Source organism: Saccopteryx bilineata, chromosome 1 (assembly GCF_036850765.1).
Source record: "Saccopteryx bilineata isolate mSacBil1 chromosome 1, mSacBil1_pri_phased_curated, whole genome shotgun sequence".
Taxonomy (NCBI): domain Eukaryota; kingdom Metazoa; phylum Chordata; class Mammalia; order Chiroptera; family Emballonuridae; genus Saccopteryx; species Saccopteryx bilineata.
The window spans coordinates 60,755,239-60,775,836 of record NC_089490.1 but is presented as its reverse complement, the minus strand read 5'-3'; the positions used below and the strand labels follow the sequence as shown (position 1 = coordinate 60,775,836).

The following is a 20,598-nucleotide window of genomic DNA, read 5'->3' as shown; positions in this document are numbered from 1 at the left end:
GAGTTCTTTGTAAATTTTGGATATTAGGCCCTTATTTGAGCTGTTGTTTGAAAATATCATTTCCCATTTAGTTGGCTGTCTGTTTATTTTGTTATCAGTTTCTCTTGCTGAGCAAAACCTTTTTATTCTGATGTAGTCCCATTCATTTATCTTTGCCTTCACTTCTCTTGCCATTGGAGTCAAGTTCATAAAATGTTCTTTAAAACCCAGGTCCATGATTTTAGTACCTATGTCTTCTTCCATGTACTTTATTGTTTCAGGTCTTATATTTAGGTCTTTGATCCATTTTGAATTAATTTTAGTACACGGGGACAGGCTGTAGTCGAGTTTCATTCTTTTGCATGTGGCTTTCCAGTTTTCCCAACACCATTTGTTGAAGAGGCTTTCTTTTCTCCATTGTGTGTTGTTGGCCCCTTTATCAAAGATTATTTGACCATATATATGTGGTTTTATTTCTGGGCTTTCTATTCTGTTCCATTGGTCTGAGTGTCTATTTTTCTGCCAATACCATGCTGTTTTGATTATCGTGGCCCTATAATATAGTTTAAAGTCAGGTATTGTAATGCCCCCAGCTTCATTCTTTTTCCTTAGGATTGTTTTGGCTATTCGGGGTTTTTTATAGTTCCATATAAATCTGATGATTTTTTGTTCCATTTCTTTAAAAAATCTCATAGGGATTTTGATGGGAATTGCATTAAATTTGTATATTGCTTTGGGTAATATGGCCATTTTGATTATATTTATTCTTCCTATCCAAGAACAAGGAATATTTTTCCATCTCATTGTATCTTTTTCGATTTCCCTTAACAATGCTTTGTAATTTTCATTATATAGGTCCTTTACATTCTTTGTTATGTTTATTCCTAGGTATTTTATTTTTTTTGTTGCAATCGAGAAGGGGATTATTTTTTTGAGTTCGTTTTCTAATATTTCATTGTTGGCATATAGAAAGGCTATGGACTTTTGTATGTTAATTTTGTGTCCTGCAACCTTACTGTATTGGTTTATTGTTTCTAATAATCTTTTTGTGGAGTCCTTTGGGTTTTCGATGTATAGGATCATATCATCAGCAAAAAGTGATCTTTACTTCTTCTTTTCTGATATGGATGCCTTTTATTTCTTTGTCTTGTCTGATTGCTCTGGCCAGAACTTCTAGTACCACATTAAATAAGAGTGGAGAGAGTGGACAACCCTGTCTTGTTCCTGATTTAAGGTAGAAAGTCCTCAGTTTTATGCCGTTTAATAGGATGTTGGCTGATGGTTTATCATATATGGCCTTTATCATGTTGAGATATTTTCCTTCTATACCCATTTTGTTGAGAGTCTTAAACATAAAATTGTGTTGTATTTTATCAAAAGCCTTTTCTGCATCTATTGATAAGATCATGTGGTTTTTGTTCTTTGTTTTGTTGATATGGTGTATTACGTTAACCGTTTTGTGTATGTTGAACCATCCTTGAGATTCTGGGATGAATCCCACTTGATCATGCTGTATTATTTTTTTAATATGTTGTTGTATTCGGTTTGCCAGTATTTTGTTTAGTATTTTAGCATCTGTATTCATTAGAGATATTGGTCTGTAGTTTTCTTTTTTTGTGCCATCCTTGCCAGGTTTTGGTATGAGGGTTATGTTGGCCTCATAAAATGTGTTTGGAAGTATTGCTTCTTCTTCAATTTTTTGGAAGACTTTGAGTAGAATAGGAACCAAGTCTTCTTTGAATGTTTGATATAATTCACTAGTATAACTGTCTGGGCCTGGACTTTTATTTTTGGGGAGGTTTTTAATAGTTTTTTCTATTTCCTCCCTGCTGATTGGTCTGTTTAGGCTTTCTGCTTCTTCATGACTCAGACTAGGAAGGTTGTATTGTTCTAGGAATTTATCCATTTCTTCTAGATTGTTAAATTTGGTGGCATATAACTTTTCATAGTATTCTGCGATAATCCTTTGTATATCTATGATGTCTGTGGTGATCTCTCCTCTTTCATTTTGGATTTTATTTATATGAGTCCTTTCTCTTTTTTCCTTGGTGAGTCTTGCCAAGGGTTTGTCAATTTTGTTGATCTTTTCAAAGAACCAGCTCCTTGTTTTATTGATTTTTTCTATAGTTTTTCTGTTCTCTATTTCATTTATTTCTGCTCTGATTTTTATTCTCTCCTTTCTTCGGTTAGTTTTGGGTTGTCTTTGTTCTTCTTTTTCTAGTTCCTTAAGGTGTGAAGTTAAGTGGTTTACTTCGGCTCTCTCTTGATGTTCATATAGGCCTGAAGTGATATGAACTTCCCTCTTATCACTGCTTTTGCTGCATCCCAGAGATTCTGATATGTCGTATTTTCATTTTCATTTGTCTGTATATATCTTTTGATCTCTGCGCTTATTTCTTCTTTGACCCATTCATTTTTTAGAAGTATGTTGTTTAGTTTCCACATTTTTGTGGGTTTTTCCCCCTCTTTTTTGCAGTTGAATTCTAGTTTCAAGGCTTTATGATCAGAAAATATGCTTGGTACAATTTCAATTTTTCTAAATTTGCTGATATTGTCTTTGTGGCCCAACATATGGTCAATTCTTGAGAATGTTCCATGTACACTAGAGAAAAATGTATACTCTGTCGCTTTGGGATGAAGTGTCCTGTAGATGTCTATCATATCCAGGTGTTCTAGTATTTTGTTTAAGGCCACTATATCTTTATTGATTCTCTGTTTGGATGACCGATCTAGAGCCGTCAGCGGTGTATTGAGGTCTCCAAGTATGATTGTATTTTTGTTAGTTTTTGTTTTAAGGTCAATAAGTAGCTGTCTTATATATTTTGATGCTCCTTGGTTTGGTGCACATATATTAAGGATTGTTATGTCTTCTTGATTCAACTTCCCCTTAATCATTATGAAATGACCATTTTTGTCTCTGAGTACTTTTTCTGTCTTGTAGTCAGCATTATTAGATATGAGTATTGCTACACCTGCTTTTTTATGGGTGTTGTTTGCTTGGAGTATCGTTTTCCAGCCTTTCACTTTGAATTTGTTTTTATCCTTGTTGCTTAGATGTGTTTCTTGTAGGCAGCATATAGTTGGATTTTCTTTTTTAATCCATTCTGCTACTCTGTGTCTTTTTATTGGTGAGTTTAATCCATTTTCATTTAGTGTAATTATTGACACTTGTGGGTTCCCTACTGCCATTTTATAAATTGCTTTCTGTTAGTTTTGTATCTAGTTTGATTCTTCTCTTTTGTTTTTCTATCATTTGTTTTTGTTTGTTTGTGTTCCATACTTCTTTCCTCTGTTGCTACCTTTTTTAAGTCAAGTGTTTTTGTGGTGGTTTTTTCAAGGGTGGTTACCATTAAGTAGTGAAAAGGGTACCTACCATATTCATTGTAGTACCCTATCTTGCTAGTGTTTCTGCACTTCATCGTCTTTTGCTACTGTTAATCTCCATCCTCTACCCCCTTTTTTTCCTTTGTTGTAACAGTTTAAGTTTGTTTTTATTGTGTTCTTGGTGGAGCTGTTACTTGTGGTGTTGTTTTCTTTTGTTCTTTGAATCTGGTTGGAAAACCCCCTTTAGTATTTCCTGGAGTGGGGGCTTTCTGTTGATAAATTCTCTCATCTTTTCTGTATTTGTGAATGTTTTTATATCTCCTTCATACTTGAAGGATAGCTTTGATGGGTATAGTATTCTTGGCTGAAAGTTCCTCTCTTTCAGGGCTTTAAATATTGGGGTCCACTCTCTTCTAGCTTGTAGGGTTTCTGCTGAGAAATCTGATGATAATCTAATAGGCCTTCCTTTATATGTTGTACTCTTCTTTTCCCTGGCTGCCTTGAGAATTTTTTCTTTGTCATTGGTTTGTGTCATCTTTATTATGATGTGCCTTGGAGTGGGTTTGTTGGGGTTAAGAAAACTCGGTGTTCTGTTTGCTTCTTGAATTTGAGGCTTTAGTTCTTTCCACAGGCTTGGGAAGTTCTCGTCTATTATTTGTTTGAGTATATTCTCCGTTCCATTTTCTTTCTCTTCTCCCTCTGATATACCTATTATTATGTTATTCTTTCTGATGGAGTCAGACAATTCCTGTAGGGCTTTCTCGTTTTTTATTATTTTTGAGTCTCTTTCTTCTTCTCTCTGTTGTGCCTCAAGTTGTTTGTCTTCTATTTCACTAATCCTATCCTCAATCTGGGCTGTTCTGTTAGCTAAGCTTGTTACCTCGTTTTTCAGCTCGTGAATTGAGTTTTTCATTTCTGTTTGATTTGTTTTAATAGTTTCAATTTCCTTGGTAATATATTCTTTGTGTTCATTGAGTTGTTTTCTGATCTCCCTATATTGCCTTCTGTGTTTTCTTGTATATCTCTGAGTATTTTTAAGATTTCTATTTTAAATTCTCTGTCATTTAGCTCCAAGGCTTCCAATATGTTAAGTCTCTTTTCCATAGATTTTTCCACATCTATTTGTGTTACCTCTCTTTCTTTTGTATCCATAATATTCGATTTCCTCTTTCTTATTGGCATCTGAGGGTGGTCTTGTTGATAGCACTAATTAGAATTAATAAAGTGTAAAAAGTAAAAAAAAAAAAAAAAAAGGGTAAAACACCCCACAAAAAAACAGTAATAATTTATTATTTCCCCCTTTTTTCTTTCTTCTCTTTCCCTCCTCTCCCCTCCTCAGGGAAATATCGTGCCTATAATGGAGGGCCTGATTTTGGGTGAAGAGTTCAAGGGGCAAAAAAAGGGAGTAGGGACCTACTAAATGCAAAAAAAAAAAAAAAAAAAAGGAAGAAAATTTTAGACAAGCATAAGATGATTTGCTTGTAAGTGATGGTCAACTAAGAGATATGATGAGAGGGATAAGAGGGAACCAGAAAAAAGGACCAAAAAAAGAATAATAAAGAAGAAAAAAATAAAAATAATAAGTAAAAATCTGTTGTATTAAGTGGAGCGAAGACTAAATACAATGGAGACCTTGGGTTGGGAGGACCCAAAATGCCACAAAAATAAACAAAGAAGAAAAAAACAAAAACAAAAGCAAAAAAGAAAAATAAAGCCAAAAAAAGCCTTGAGTCCCAAATTAACTAATTTGTTCGTGATTGAGGATTAAATGGGAGGAAAGTAAAACGAGAAAAGAAAAAACGAATAGAAAGGAAAAAATAAGAAAAAGAGAAAAAACGAAGGAAGAAATAAAAAAGGAAGAGAAAAAAACAAAATAAAGCAAGACAAAAAAAAAAGGGGGAGAGAGTGAGAGTTAAGTGTTTTGGAGTATAACCTTAAAGGAGGGTGAGGATGAAGAAGAAAAATAAAATGCAACACTCATGGGTAGTGTAGTTCAAGAAAGGGGAAGCATAAGATGGGCAGAGAATAGAAGGACCGAGGTGGAGGAAATAAAGGCAATAAGATAGAAGAAACAAACAACAACAACAAAATAATTAGTGGAACAAGTTGTAAAGTCTGTGGATTTTTCTTGATTTTGAGAGGTTAACTTCTTCCTTTTTCTTTTCTCTCCCTCTTCCTGGTCGGTGACTCTGTACCCCAGGCTCTGCCCCTGTGTCACACTTAGGTAGGGATTTTCATTTGATGGGATTCTATGGCAATGTCATATAATTGGCTTTAGTCTTGCTGGTAGTCAAGGCTTGTTGGCGTTTGCAGGGTCCAATGATGAGAGAGTTTGCTTTCCTGGATTCTCTCTCCTAGTCCCCCCTTCCTGAATTAGCAGCCTGGTGATCCAGCTATAAGGCTGCAACTGCTTCTGCCTGGGGAGTAAGAGGCTCAAAGAGCTGGGAAATCCCCACTCTATCCCCACTCAGTGCAAGGCTTTGGGAAAGGCTCTGGCAGTCAGGGCCTCCAGTGTAATCAGGCGGGGGTGGGAGTCAATTGTTGTCAAGGTGACTGTTCAGTGCCTAGCATTCAGTTGGACCTCTCAACGCAGGCTTTCCACACTTTGTAGCCTGTTTTGGCTGGGAAGAAGAGGCACTAGTCTCTGCTTGCGACTAGTGTAGTATAGATCTTATTATCTGCCAAGTCCTTCTTGTTAGCATTTATCCCTGAATATGGAGGCTCTATCAATCAGAAGTTGCCCCCGCCCCTTTAGCGAGAGGCACTAAAAAATATCACGCCTCTTGTCTTGGGTCGCTGAACTGAGAGAGATCTTATTAATTAGAACCGAGGGTGCGCAGATTTCATGGGTTAAGCTAATTTCAGTGATTGGGTCGCAGCTGTGCTCCCAAAGGTATTTTAGGCTGCCTGCGCGTGCCCCTCCCCCAACGCTTGATTGTTAGCTTGAATGGCTGGGTGAGGTGCCCCGCCCACGGAGAGAATCTCCCAAGTAGGGAAGACCACCCTGGTGCCTCTCCCGCTCGCCCTGCTGCTGGCGGCTGGATCGCACCAGTCGCAGGATAATGGGGCACCCTGGGTGTGCGGGCCAGTAGGGCACTCTGGGCGTGTGGAATGCCCAGGGCACGTGCGCAAATGGGCTGCTCCGGGCACCGGTGGCTGGCGACTCTCACTCGCAGTGCGCGGGCCGCTGGGAACGTTAGCGGTGCACGCTCTGCAACCAGACCGGGCGTGCACCAGCGGGTGCTCACTGCTCCGGAGTGTGGGCGGTGCTCGCTCTGCAACTGTACCGGGTGCGCTCCAGCGGCTGCTCGCCATTCCAGAGTGTGGGCGGTGCTCGCTCTGCAACCGGACCGGGCACGCCGGTGGCTGCTCGCCGCTCCGGAGTGTGGGTGGTGCTGGCTCTGCAACCGGCTCTACAACCGGACCGGGCGCGCGCCCACGGCTGCTCGCGGCTCCCGAGTGTGGGCTGACTCACCACAGGCGCACTCCCTCGCGGCTTGAATGAACGTCCCTGCGGTAGCTTCCTCCACATCCTCGTCTCTCAGATTCAAGTGATAACAGTCCTTTCGCTTTCAGTTTGTGTGGAACTCCGGAATGCTCCGAGGATAAATTTTTCTGTTTCTAGTTGATAAATTTGTTGTGATTTAGGGGAGATCTGTCGGACGCGCTGCTCATGGCGCCATTTCCGTGACGTCACTCCTCAACAACATACTTTTAAAAAATGAATGGGTCAAAGAAGAAATAAGTGCAGAGATCAAAAGATATATACAGACTAATGAAAATGACAATACGACATATCAGAATCTATGGGATGCAGCAAAAGCAGTGATAAGAGGGAAGTTCATATCACTTCAGGCATATATGAACAAACAAGAGACAGCCCTTGGCAAGACTTACCAAGGAAAAAAGAGAAAGAATTCATATAAACAAAATCCAAAATGAAAGAGGAGAAATCACCACGGACACCGTAGATATACAAAAAATTATTGTAGAATACTATGAAAAACTTTATGCCACTAAATTCAACAATCTAGAAGAAATGGATAAATTCCTAGAACAATACAACCTTCCTAGACTGAGTCAAGAAGAAGCAGAAAGCCTAAACAGACCTATTAGTAGAGAAGAAATAGAAAAAAACATTAAAAACCTCCCCAAAAATAAAAGTCCAGGACCTGCGGCTATACCAGCGAATTTTATCAAACATTCAAAGAAGACTTGGTTCCTATTCTACTGAAAGTCTTCCAAAAAATTGAAGAAGAAGCAATACTTCCAAACACATTTTATGAGGCCAACATAACCCTCATCCCAAAACCAGGCAAGGATGGCACAAAAAAAGAAAACTACAGACCAATATCTCTAATGAATACAGATGCTAAAATACTAAACAAAATACTAGCAAATCGAATACAACAACATATTAAAAAAATAATACATCACGATCAAGTGGGATTCATCCCAGAATCTCAAGGATGGTTCAACATACGTAAAACGGTTAATGTAATACACCATATCAAAAAAACAAAGAACAAAAACCACATGATCTTATCAATAGACGCAGAAAAGGCTTTTGATAAAATACAACACAATTTTATGTTTAAGACTCTCAACAAAATGGGTATAGAAGGAAAATATCTCAACATGATAAAGGCCATATATGATAAACCATCAGCTAACATCATATTAAATGGCACAAAACTGAAGGCTTTCCCCCTTAAATCAGGAACAAGACAGGGTTGTCCACTCTCTCCACTCTTATTTAATGTGGTACTAGAGGTTCTAGCCAGAGCAATCAGACAAGACAAAGAAATAAAAGGCATCCATATCGGAAAAGAAGAAGTAAAGGTATCACTTTTTGCAGATGATATGATCCTATACATCGAAAACCCCAAAGAATCCACAAAAAGACTACTAGAAACAATAAGCCAATACAGTAAGGTCGCAGGATACAAAATTAACATACAGAAGTCAATAGCCTTTCTATATGCCAACAATGAAACAATTGAGAATGAACTCAAAAGAATAATCCCCTTCACAATTGCAACAAAAAAAATAAAATACTTAGGAATAAACATAACAAAGAATGTAAAGGACTTATATAATAAAAACTATAAACCATTGTTAAGAGAAATTGAGAAAGATATAATGAGATGGAAGAATATTCCTTGTTCTTGGTTAGGAAGAATAAATATAATCAAGATGGCTATATTACCCAAAGCAATATACAAATTTAATGCAATTCCCATCAAAATTCCAATGACATTTTTTTAAAGAAATAGAGCAAAAAATCATCAGATTTATATGGAACTATAAAAAACCCCGAATAGCCAAAGCAATCCTTAAAAAAGAATGAAGCTGGGGGCATTACAATACCTGACTTCAAACTCTATTATAGGGCCACGACAATCAAAACAGCATGGTATTGGCAGAAAAATAGACACTCAGACCAATGGAACAGAATAGAAAGTCCAGAAATAAAACCACATATATATAGTCAAATAATTTTTGATAAAGGGGCCAAGAACATACAATGGAGAAAAGAAAGCCTCTTCAATAAATGGTGCTGGGGAAACTGGAAAGCCACATGCAAAAGAATGAAACTGGACTACAATTTGTCCCCCTGTACTAAAATTAACTCAAAATGGATCAAAGATCTAAACATAAGACCTGAAACAATAAAGTACATAGAAGAAGACATAGGTACTCAACTCATGGACCTGGGTTTTAAAGAGCATTTTATGAATTTGAGTCCAATGGCAAGAGAAGTGAAGGCAAAAATTAATGAATGGGACTACATCAGACTAAGAAGTTTTTGCTCAGCAAGAGAAACTGATAACAAAATAAACAGAAAGCCAACTAAATGGGAAATGATATTTTCAAACAACAGCTCAGATAAGGGCCTAATATCCAAAATATACAAAGAACTCATAAAACTCAACAACAAACAAACAAACAATCCAATAAAAAAATGGGAAGAGGACATGAACAGACACTTCTCCCAGGAGGAAGTACAAATGGCCAACAGATATATGAAAAGATGCTCATCTTCTTTCGTTATTAGAGAAATGCAAATCAAAACTGCAATGAGATACCACCTCACACCTTTTAGATTAGCTATTATTAACAAGACAGGTAATAGCAAATGTTGGAGAGGCTGTGGAGAAAAAGTAACCCTCATACACTGTTGGTGGGACTGTAAAGTAGTACAACCATTATGGAAGAAAGTATGGTGGTTCCTCAAAAAACTGCAAATAGAACTACCTTATGACCCAGCAATCCCTCTACTGGGTATATACCCCAAAAACTCAGAAACATTGATACGTAAAGACACATGCAGCCCCATGTTCATTGCAGCATTGTTCACAGTGGCCAGGACATGGAAACAACCAAAAAGCCCATCAATAGATGACTGGATAAAGAAGATGTGGCACATATACACTATGGAACACTACTCAGCCATAAGAAATGATGACATTGGATCATTTACAGCAAAATGGTGGGGTCTTGATAACATGATACGAAGTGAAATAAGTAAATCAGAAAAAACCAGGAACTGTATTATTCTATACGTAGGTGGGACATAAAAGTGAAACTAAGAGACATTGATAAGAGTGTGGGGAGGGGGGAAAGGGAGAGGGAAAGGGGGAGGGGGAGGGGCACAAAGAAAACAAGATAGAAGGTGACAGAGGACAATCTGACTTTGGGTGATGGGTATGCAACATAATTGAAAGACAAGATAACCTAGACTTGTTGATCTTTGAATATATATAACCTGATTTATTGATGTCGCCCCATTAAAAAAATAAAATTATAATTAAAAAAAAATAATAAATAAAAAAACAGAAAAAATAAATTTTGGTTTTCATAGTTTTCTTCCAGTAGGTGTCACTGTATTACAAGTTTTAGCTCTGTGAAATTCCTGGGCTGTCTTCTGCTGACATGTTGCTGTTGTAATGATGCAGTCAGGGACACAGTTGCATTGATGGCTGGGGCGTGTTGTGAGCTTTACAGCTTTGGCTTTATGGCTTTATGGCTCTAGCAACAGCAATCTCAGGCCTCCAGGCAATCCTCCCCACCTCTCAACAGACCAGGGACCAGATGGGAAACACCTTTGTTCTTCAGGGGAGAGAGTAGCTATGGAGAGTTAGCTGTGGGATTTGTCTCAGCCACTGTTTGTACTACAAGGTAAGGGAGGCAAGATCTAGGAGGCTGGGGGGCTGCACTTTAGTTTTCTCTGTCTCTGCTGAGTGCAGGCTGCAGACAAACCATGAAGACACTGGCCATGACCCCACGCTTTGGTTGCTTTGGTTTAATTTCTCTCCCTCTGCCCCTCTGTCTCACTGCTCTTCCCAGCAGAAGGAGACCCAGTTACTTTGTTTCCCTCTCTGTAGCCTTCAAACAAAATCCAAACAGCCAGAGCTTCCTTCCTCCCTCTCTAATCCAGCAGAGTAAAAAAACCCAGTCACTCTGGGTGTGTCTCCTACCCAGAGCTGACTGTGAATGCATTTTATCTTCTGCCCCCCTTTTCACCCCGTCCCAATGTTAGTCCATTTTGATCTTTCAGGTGTGCCTGCAAGCCCAGATGGGGTTCCTTTGCTACATTATAGTTGTTCAATTTGTTGAAATTTGAAGGGGAGAGATCAGGAGTACCTCTCACGCCGCTATTACTCTGACATCATCCCAATAATTTTTAAAACATGCTACCTGACTATTTAATCAGGGGCACTCTTTTCCTTTAGCTGGTAAAATTTAAAAAATGACAATAGCCAATACAATAATACCTGTCCAGTGTGAATGAATCAAAATTATACCTCTTTTTATCAGATCAGCAAAAAATACATTTTTGGTGTGCCACATAATTTTTAGTTACTGGTTCATATAATTTGACAGTAGTTTCATGCTTCTGTATTTCTACAAATGTTTAAAATTAGAAGACAATTTTATAATGTAAAGCTGACAAATTGTAAATTACATTATTTTCATGTTAGCAAAGAACTCTGTACAACACACTATATTATAAATATAATTTAACAACTCTATGAGTAACAACATATAAACATTTCCCAACATATAAGTAATTTTAGAAAATATTGTTACAAACCAATTTTATAGCTTTTCTTCTTAATTCCCATTCATTCCACTCATATGATCTCTCAATTGTTGGTGGCAATATGTGTGTATCCGTCTGAGTGCCAGTTTCACTCTTTGTAATTGGTTTTATACGTTGTTTAACATCTTTCATCTAAAGAAATGGAATTTTGCAATTAATATTTATAAAAAAACATTTACGATAATGAAGTATTCATCTAAGACTGACAAAATATCAGGAAAACAACAATTTTTGAACATGGTATATACTTGTAAATACCAGTAGAGAAAATAACTCATTGGGGGGTATTGTGGCTTTGTGCTTGATTTTCTGAATTTAATGCATGAGGTGGATTTGGGAACCCAACATCACTCATTGCTACATCAAATGCCCCCTTTCTGACTTTCACAACAGGTAAGATAAGTAATACCTTGTTGGAAACAGACAGAAGTTTAAATTAGCTATTAAATATTAGGTATAAATCACATTTCTTTACAGTATTGGAACATCTTTAGGGTTTACTTTAAACTCAAACTAGGCATACATACCCAGATTATTACCCAAAAGGTTTTTTTTAGTTGAACATGTTGATCTTCTCCTGAGATACCCAGAAGCTCACTATTACTATGCAAATATTAAGTATTCAGTACTTTCATGCTAAACAAGATACAATTATGATGGATATGAAGTTGCTGGAGGAATGATAGAGGTTTAAGTCAGAGCAAAAAGGAGCATTCCCCCCCCCCAAGTCAAGCAACAGCTATCAGTATCTACCATTTAAAATAATAGATAGTTTTTACTTTCAAACTAAACATATGATTTAGTGAGGTAGATAAAAACATGCTGAAAAGATAATTAGCAATAATGTACAATGCAAGTAAATGGCAAATAAATAATAATAAGGACTACAGTATTAGAGGGAGAAAATTTACTTCTATGGGTATTGAAGGTCACTGAAAGTGTTATGAATTAAAATGAAACAAAGAAAAAAATAAAGACTAGAGATACATGGAAAAATTGTTCTTTATTGGAAAACTATTTATTGTTTAGACATCACATACATGTTTCATTGTCTTTAAGCTATCTTACTCTGAGAAAACTTACTCTGGCAGATAATAAGACTTAAAAAGTTAAAGTAAGATATAGGCACAGGAATTTTTAAAAAATTGAATATTTGAACAGAATAGAAAGCCTAAGAAATATAAGCCTGTGTATACAAGACACAGTGGAAAAAAAAGAAAGTATTGAACATACAGTCTGGGATAATTCACTATTCAAATAGAAAAGTTAAAATTAGATCTTCACCTTCCACCAGACACAAAAACCAAATCCAAATGATTAAAGATTATAGTATGAAAGCCAAATTTATATTTAAAATAAAAACTTAGTACAATATTTTTATGATCTAAGGGTAGATGGTTTCCTAAACAAGACATAAAAACTTAAGACATAAAGAAAAAAATGACAAATTACATATTAAAATGAAAAGCTTTTGTTTATCAAAAGACACGACAAAGAATGAAAAGATAAACCATACACTGGCAGGCCATATCTGCAAAACATTCATCTCACAATGGATTAGTATCAAAATGTTTTTCTTAATAAAAATCACTTCCTCTACATTACTAAGAAAAAGACATATAATTCAATAGAAAATTGGGCAAAAGACCTAGTGATTTCACAGAAATACATTGTTTAAGAATACAAACGTAAATGGCAAAAACTAAAAAGACAAGGAATGAGTAACACCAAATATATAATGTAGTTACTACTGTGGAGGAATGAGACTGGAAAGGGACACAAGTATTCTATGAGATACTTGTAAGTGATAGACACACAGATGTTTGTTTTTCATTGCTTATATACAGTAATACATTTTACATACCCTTTGGTTGGTATAAATATTATATAATTAAAAGTGAAAGTTATTTATTTAAAATGAGTGATACATATTACCCCTGTGTAGTTTTATTTTATCAAAATTGATATATAAGTGCTTTTCTAAAAAAAACAAACAGTTGGCAGTGGATAGAGGGTCAGCCCGGTATGCAGATGTCTGGGGTTCGATCCCCAGTCAGGGCACACGTGAGAAGTGACTATCTGCTTTTCTTCCTCTCCCTCTCCCCTTTATTTCTTCCCTTCTCACAGCCAGGGGCTCGACTGGCTCCAGCGTTAGCCCTGGGCACTAAAAGATAGCTTGGTTGATTGAGTGTCAGACACAGATGGTGGTGCCCAGTGGACCCCAGTCAGGGCACATGCAGGAGTCTATCTCACTATCTCCCCTTTTCTCACTTAACAAACTAAAATAAATAAAAATAGAAAAATAAAAGTTATCTCATTGTTTGAGAAGTAGGCCAAGAATAAAATGCAAATAAAATCATTAATTTAAGGCATAATTAATGAAACTACTAATGGTAAAAAAAAAAAATCTAAACGAATGATACTGTTTTACGGATGGGACAATCCAATATAATAGACATAAAAATTTCCTCACAAGTTATTATATTATTTTAATGCAATGCCAGTTAAAATCCAGGATGCGTTTTAGGGGGCAGGGGAGCTAGCAAATTCATCAAAAAGTTTACAAGGGCAAAAGTGGATCCCAGTCAGGGCACATGCAGGAGTCTATCTCACTATCTTACTATAGAGAGCAAAAGAAAAAATTTTTTCATGGACATACTAAGATCCATGTATGAAGGCCCAAGATAATCTTGAAGGAAAAAAAAGGCAAAAGGACCTGCTTTATCAGATAATAAAGTATATAACAGATTAAGAGCAATTAAAACATTATGATCTCAGCATAGATATAGACAAATGGGCCAATAAAACAAGATTGAGAGCCTACAAACAAACTCATTTCAGATGAGAACTGCTAATACAATGGAAGTAGCATCAGATTTAGTATGGAATGTATGGAAAAACCATACATTATTTGTAGATGATGTTGGGAAAACTGACTCACTACATGAATAAAAATAAAATTAAAACTCATTACCTCTGAATGGACTAAAAACTTAAATGTGAACAATAAGTTGAAACAGAAGAATATATAAATGAATAATCTCAAGACAGTGAAAGGTTTCTAAAACAAGACTTCATAAAGCACAGTGTTTAATAAAAAAAAGAATTAATAGATATGACTACATTAAAATTAAGGATATGTCTTCAGTGAAAGACTCAACTGACAAAGCTAATCAAGAAGAGATAGACAGGGCAAAGATATCTGTAACCTTTACAACCCATAAAAAATTAATACTTATTATAGACATGGAATTTCTGTCAATCAATAAGCTAAAGACAGAAAGATTAGTACAGAAAAGAAAATGCTGGCAAGAGTTATGTATAGTCAATGTATAGAAAGGAAAATCTGAATGAGTAATAGATTTAAGAAGATATGTTGAACTTTACTATCAGAAAAATATACAATTAAGACAATAATAAATTATAGCATTACTGGCTTATACCAAGAGAGATCTTAAGTAAACAACATAACATCACACCTTAAGGAACTAGAAAAAGAATAATAAAGGCACAGAGTCAGCAGGAGAAAGAATGTAGTAAAAATTAAATCAGAACTAAATAAAATAGAGAAAAAATAAAATAGAAAAACTTAATACAAGAAAAAGCTGGTTCTTTGAAAAGAACAATAAAATTGACAAACCACTGGCTAGACTCACTAAGGAAAAAAGAGGAAGGCCTCATATAAACAAAATCTGAAATGAAAAAGGAGAAATTACCACAGAAATCATAGATATATAAAAGATTATAGCAGAATATTATGAAAGATTATATGCCACCAAATTCAACAATCTAGGGAAAATGGATAAATTCCTAGAACTATACAAACTTCCTAGACTGAGTGGGAGAAAAGCAGAAAACCTAAATAAACCTATAAGCAGGAAGAAAATAAAAACAATTATCAAAAACCTCCCCCAAAACAAAATTCCAGGACCAGGTGGCTACAGTAATGAATTCTACCAAACATTCAAAGACGATTCAGTATCTATCCTTCTCAAAGTCTTCCAAAAAATAGAAGAAGCAATACTCCCCGACACATTTTATGAGGCCAGCATACCCTAATACCAAAACCTAGCAAGGACAACACACACACACACAAAAAACTACAGACCAATATCTCTAATGAATATAGATACAAAAATCTTAAACAAAATCAAATCAAACACAAGCAAATCAAACACAACACATTAAAAAGATAATACCTCACGATCAAGTGGGATTTATTTCTCCCAGCAGAAGGATGGTTCAACATATGGAAATTGATCAATGTAATACACCACATCAACAAAACAAAGAACAAAAATCATATGATCCTATCAACAGATGCAAAAAAGGCATTTGATAAAATACAACATCCCTTTATGTTTAAAACACTCAACAAAATCAGAATAGGAGGAAAGTACCTGAACATATTAAAGGCCATATATGACAAACCATCAGCGAATATCACAATAAATGGTGAAAAAATGAAGGCTTTTCCTCTAAAATCAGGAACGAAACAAGGCTGCCTATTATCTCCACTTGTATTCAACATAGTTCTGGAAGTTTTAGCAGCGCAATCAGGCAAGAGAAAGAAATAAAAGGCATCCATATTCAGAGAGAAGAAGTAAAGGTATCATTTTTTTCAGATAACATGATCCAGTATATAGAAAACCCCAAGACTCCACCAAAAAACTATTAGAAACAATAAACCAATATAGTAAAGTCATAGGATACAAAATCAATATATAAAAGTCTACTGTTTTTCTATATGACAACAATGAAACTTTGGAAAATGAACTCCAAAAAACAATTCCTTTTACAATTGCAACAGAAACATAAAGTACCTAGGAATAAACTTAACAAAGGATGTGAAGGAACTATACTGAAAACTATAAAATATTAATGAAAGAAATTGAGAGAGACACAGTGAAATGGAAAACTATTCCATGTTCATGGATTAGAAGAATCAACATCGTTAAAATGGCCATTTTACCCAAAGCAATATACAAATTCAATGCAATCCCATCAAAACACCAATGTCATTTCTTAAAAAAATAGAACAAAAAATTACCACATTTGTATGGAATCACAAAAAACGCCAAGTAGCCAAAGCAATCCTGAGGAAAAAGAATGAAGCCAGAGGTATCACACTTCCTGACTTCAAATTATACTATAGAGCCATGATAATCAAAACAGCATGGTCTTGGCAGCAAAACAGACATACAGATCAATGGCACAGAATCGAGAGCCCAGAAATAACACCACATCTATACTGACAAATCATCTTCAACAAAGGAGCTAAAAACACACAAGGGAGAAAAGAAAGCCTCTACAATAAATGGTGCTGGGAAAACTGAAAAGCCCCAATGAAAAGAGTAAAACTTGACTACAGTTTGTCCCCCTGCACAACAATTGATTCAAAATGCATCAAAAACCTAAATATAAGATTTGAAACTATAAATTACATAGAAGAAAACACACGTACTAAGCTCACAGACCTTGGCCGTAGAGAACAACTTATGAATTTGACCCCAAAGGCAAGGGAAGTAAAGGCAAAAATAAATAAATGGGACTATATCAAACAAAAAAGCTTCTGTACAGCAAAAGAGACAAACAACAAAACAAATAGGCAGCCAACTAAATGGGAGAAGAGATTTGTAAACAACAGCTCCAATAAGGGGTTAATATCCAAAATATATAAAGAACTCACAAAGCTCAGTAACAAACAAGCAAACAAATCAATTAAAAAATGGGGAGATGACCTGAACAGACATTTTTCCCAAAAGGACATACAAATGGCCAACAGGTATATGCAAAGATGCTCATCTTTCGCTATGTATTCGAGAAATGCAAGTCAAAACTATTGTACAATGAGATATCACCTCACACCTGTTAGATCGACTATTATCAACAAGACAGGTAATAACAGTGTTGGAGAGGCTGTGGAGAAAAAGGAACCCTCATTCACTGCTGGTGGGAATGCAAATTAGTACAACCATTATGGAAGAAAGTATGGCAGTTCCTCAAAAATTAAGAATAGAATTACCATATGACCCAGCATTCCCACTACTGAGTATCTACCCCCAAAACTCTTAAACACTGTATGTAAAGACCCCCATGTTCATCAGCATTATTCACAGTGGCCAATACATGGAAACAACCAAAGTGTCCCTCCATAGAGGATTGGATAAAGAAGAAGTGGTACATATATACAATGGAATACTACTCAGCCATAGGAAACGATGACATAGTGACATTTATGACAACATGGATAGACTTTGAGAACATTACATTGAGTGAAATAAGTAAATCAGAAAAAGCTAAGAATTGTATGATTTCACATATAGGTGGGATATAAAACTGAGACTTATGGATATAGATAAAAAAGTGATGTGGTTACCGGGGGAAAGGAAGGTAGGGGAGGGGGAAGGGGACTGGATTGAATGTGGAGGAGTTGGGGGAGGGTGTGAAGAGGGACAAGTATAAGGTGATGGAAAATAATCTGACTTTGGGTGATGGGTATACAACATAATCAACAGTTCAAATGCTATAGAAATGTTTACCTGAAACCTATGTACTCTTATTGATCAATGTTACCCTGTTAATTTTCTAAATAAAATTTTTTTAAAAGACAATAATAATATACCATTTTAAACTCATCAAATTGGAAAAAAATGATAAACTTAGGTTATACAAATGCTAGTCGGATGATGGGTAAGTGACAAGCCTCATGGACTAAAGTTAAATTGGTGTAATCCTTTCAAGAGTAAATTCTCAGTTGCGTCAAGGCCTACCACTTGGCACTTACAGAGAAGGATACTGAATACACTCATCTCTTCTACATCAGGTGTAACCAAGAATGCTCTGGAGATCCCCTTCAGCCAATGGTGTGTCACAATAACAGACTGGTAGCACTCTGTCAGAGTAAGAACACAGCTGAACTGTCCGGGGCTGGACCACCACAGCAGCCCCTCTACCACTCTCCAACCACTTTATCCTTAGCTTGTTGCCGGTCTCCTTGCCAAGTGTTCAGACTACCCTCTGTGTCTTCCTGTCACTAGCCCAACCGTCCTATTAGCAGTCACTGCTTGCGGCCCTGCCAGCCTGGCCAGCTTTACACAAACTTACATGCTTCATAGTCAAAACATTGATAAAAAATAACAAAAAAAAATTTTTTTAACTATATATTTTAGGTTTTTATTTTAGTGAGCTTGAGAGGAACTGAACAAGAGAAGAGACAGAAGAACAATGAAAGGTGAACAGTAAACACGAGAGATAAAGAGGAAGAAAATAAGAATACAAGGCAGCAGTGGGAGCCCCACGCAGGCAGGTTTTAGCTGTTTTGCAGACCGCTAAATCCCCCCTGCCAATAGTGGCGGGTGCACAGTAACCAGCTGATGAATGAACTAATGAATAGGCTCTGACATACAAAGAAACACTCCTTTGAATCCATTTTGTGGACTTTCAGACTTGGGATGTAAACATGTTAAATTATTTACAACTCTGAGTATAAGTTATCAATATGTTACCTGTGCTGAGCTCCTTCAATTTTAGATAAGAAAATACTGTAGTTTCAATTATTTATCTAAATGTAGTCTTTTCCAGATTTTTCCAGTCCAATTTATCAATTTGTTTCCTTATCTTGTTTTCACTATTCTTTGTATATTTCTTTAGTTTCTATCTCCAGATGTGAATCCCTTTCAGATAACCTGTTAAAGCCCTCATCTGACCCTGTCTCTGCCTGGATTTGGGAACAACAAAAATATAACTTTTGAATTAACCATATTCTGAAATGTCACAAATTCTTAAAACATAACCCTGCTTACCTCAGAACATGGAATGAGGGTTTCAAACTGTTGATGAAGTTCCAGTAGCTGAATTAATTCTGCATTCTTTTTGGCCTTTTCTGTAATTAAATTAATGTAATGTTCAGGGTTTTCTGCAAATGCACACGCAGCATCTCTGGTATTGAAAGTGTAATATTTTTCTTTATGTTTCAAAATTCCAATTACTGGATTTCCTGAAAATTAAGAAAAGGAATCAAATGAGCTGTGAAATATTACAACTATAGAATCATTTTCTATATATTCCATTTTTAACATTTTACTTATGTTAGAATGTTGCAATAAGCAATTTTGTAGACATTTTTTAAATTATAGTTTATATGAAATTTATAGTAAATTATTTTTATATGTTTTTATTTTAAAGCATGATGTTATATAAAAATACACAACTATTCAAATACAAGGTGTTTAAAAATCTCCTTTGAGGAGCCAGTCATGAGGCAGGTTTCTCAAATCTCTTTGAGGTAATAACTACCATGTAAGCATTGTTTTCAAAATAATTGTGTAAGAACTACAAAAATGGGACAGCTTTTCCAAAATGTAAGTTTGCATGTTAGAAAATATTTCCCACTGTGAGAAGGTACTACATAAAATATGGATTATTAAATATCCACAGAGTTTAATAATGAAAACAGCAATAATGTCTTACCTTTTATTTCTTCATATATTTAACAAATATTTATTGGCCCTATTCTTAGCATTGAGGATATTGAAGAAAACAAAGTCCCCGTTCACACCAAATTAACAAAGACACCACAGACCAGAGTGATCAGTGCTACAGAAAAATATCTCAATAAAAGGAGTTATACACATAGTAAGGAAAAGCGGATGAGGTTGGTATTTTCAAGTGGGTGATCAAGGAAGGCTGGATAAAATGAGAGGTGAAACGTGTAGCTACCTGGGGCTGGAGCAGTCCAAGTGGAGGGAATAGCAAGCACAAAGGCTCTGAGGTGATGAAGCTTAGCATGTTCGAGAGTAACCAGAAGGCCTGAGCAAGGGGAAGAGTGGCAATGAGGTCGGTGAGGTCATCTGAAAAGTACCCTGACTGGTAAGCCATAGCATTACCTTAGGGTTTAACTCCTGTGGTCTGCAGTCCCAAACAGAAGGAGGGAAGTGCTATAGAATTGCTCTGAGGCAGCACAGGAGGCTGCTGTCCAGAAAATAATGTAATGAGTAGAAATAATATAGTAAACAGAAATAGAGTAGTTAGGACTAGCTGACTCAGAGAGGTTTTAAAACCCCAGCCCCACAGCCCTTTACTTTTCTATTTTCCCCTTTCTTAGAATCATAGAGTGTGGAAGGTGGAAGGGACCAAACAGATTTCCTAGTTAGTCCTTCTTTTTCTGACTTGCAAATTGAGGTCCA

At 36.1% G+C, this 20,598-nt stretch overlaps 1 protein-coding gene across 2 annotated transcripts in view; it reads right to left on the bottom strand.

Annotated features, from left to right (window-relative positions):
* The window catches only part of CFAP206 (cilia and flagella associated protein 206), a 58,018-nt gene that overhangs the window by 17,815 nt on the left and 19,605 nt on the right, over positions 1–20,598 (bottom strand). For both annotated transcript variants that reach the window (XM_066253021.1, XM_066253022.1), the window contains exons 11-12: positions 19,216–19,409; positions 11,402–11,542 (exon numbers count right to left, since the gene is read on the bottom strand). In XM_066253021.1, the coding sequence (XP_066109118.1) occupies positions 11,402–11,542; positions 19,216–19,409 (335 nt within the window). The remainder of the gene's footprint in view (positions 1–11,401; positions 11,543–19,215; positions 19,410–20,598) is intronic.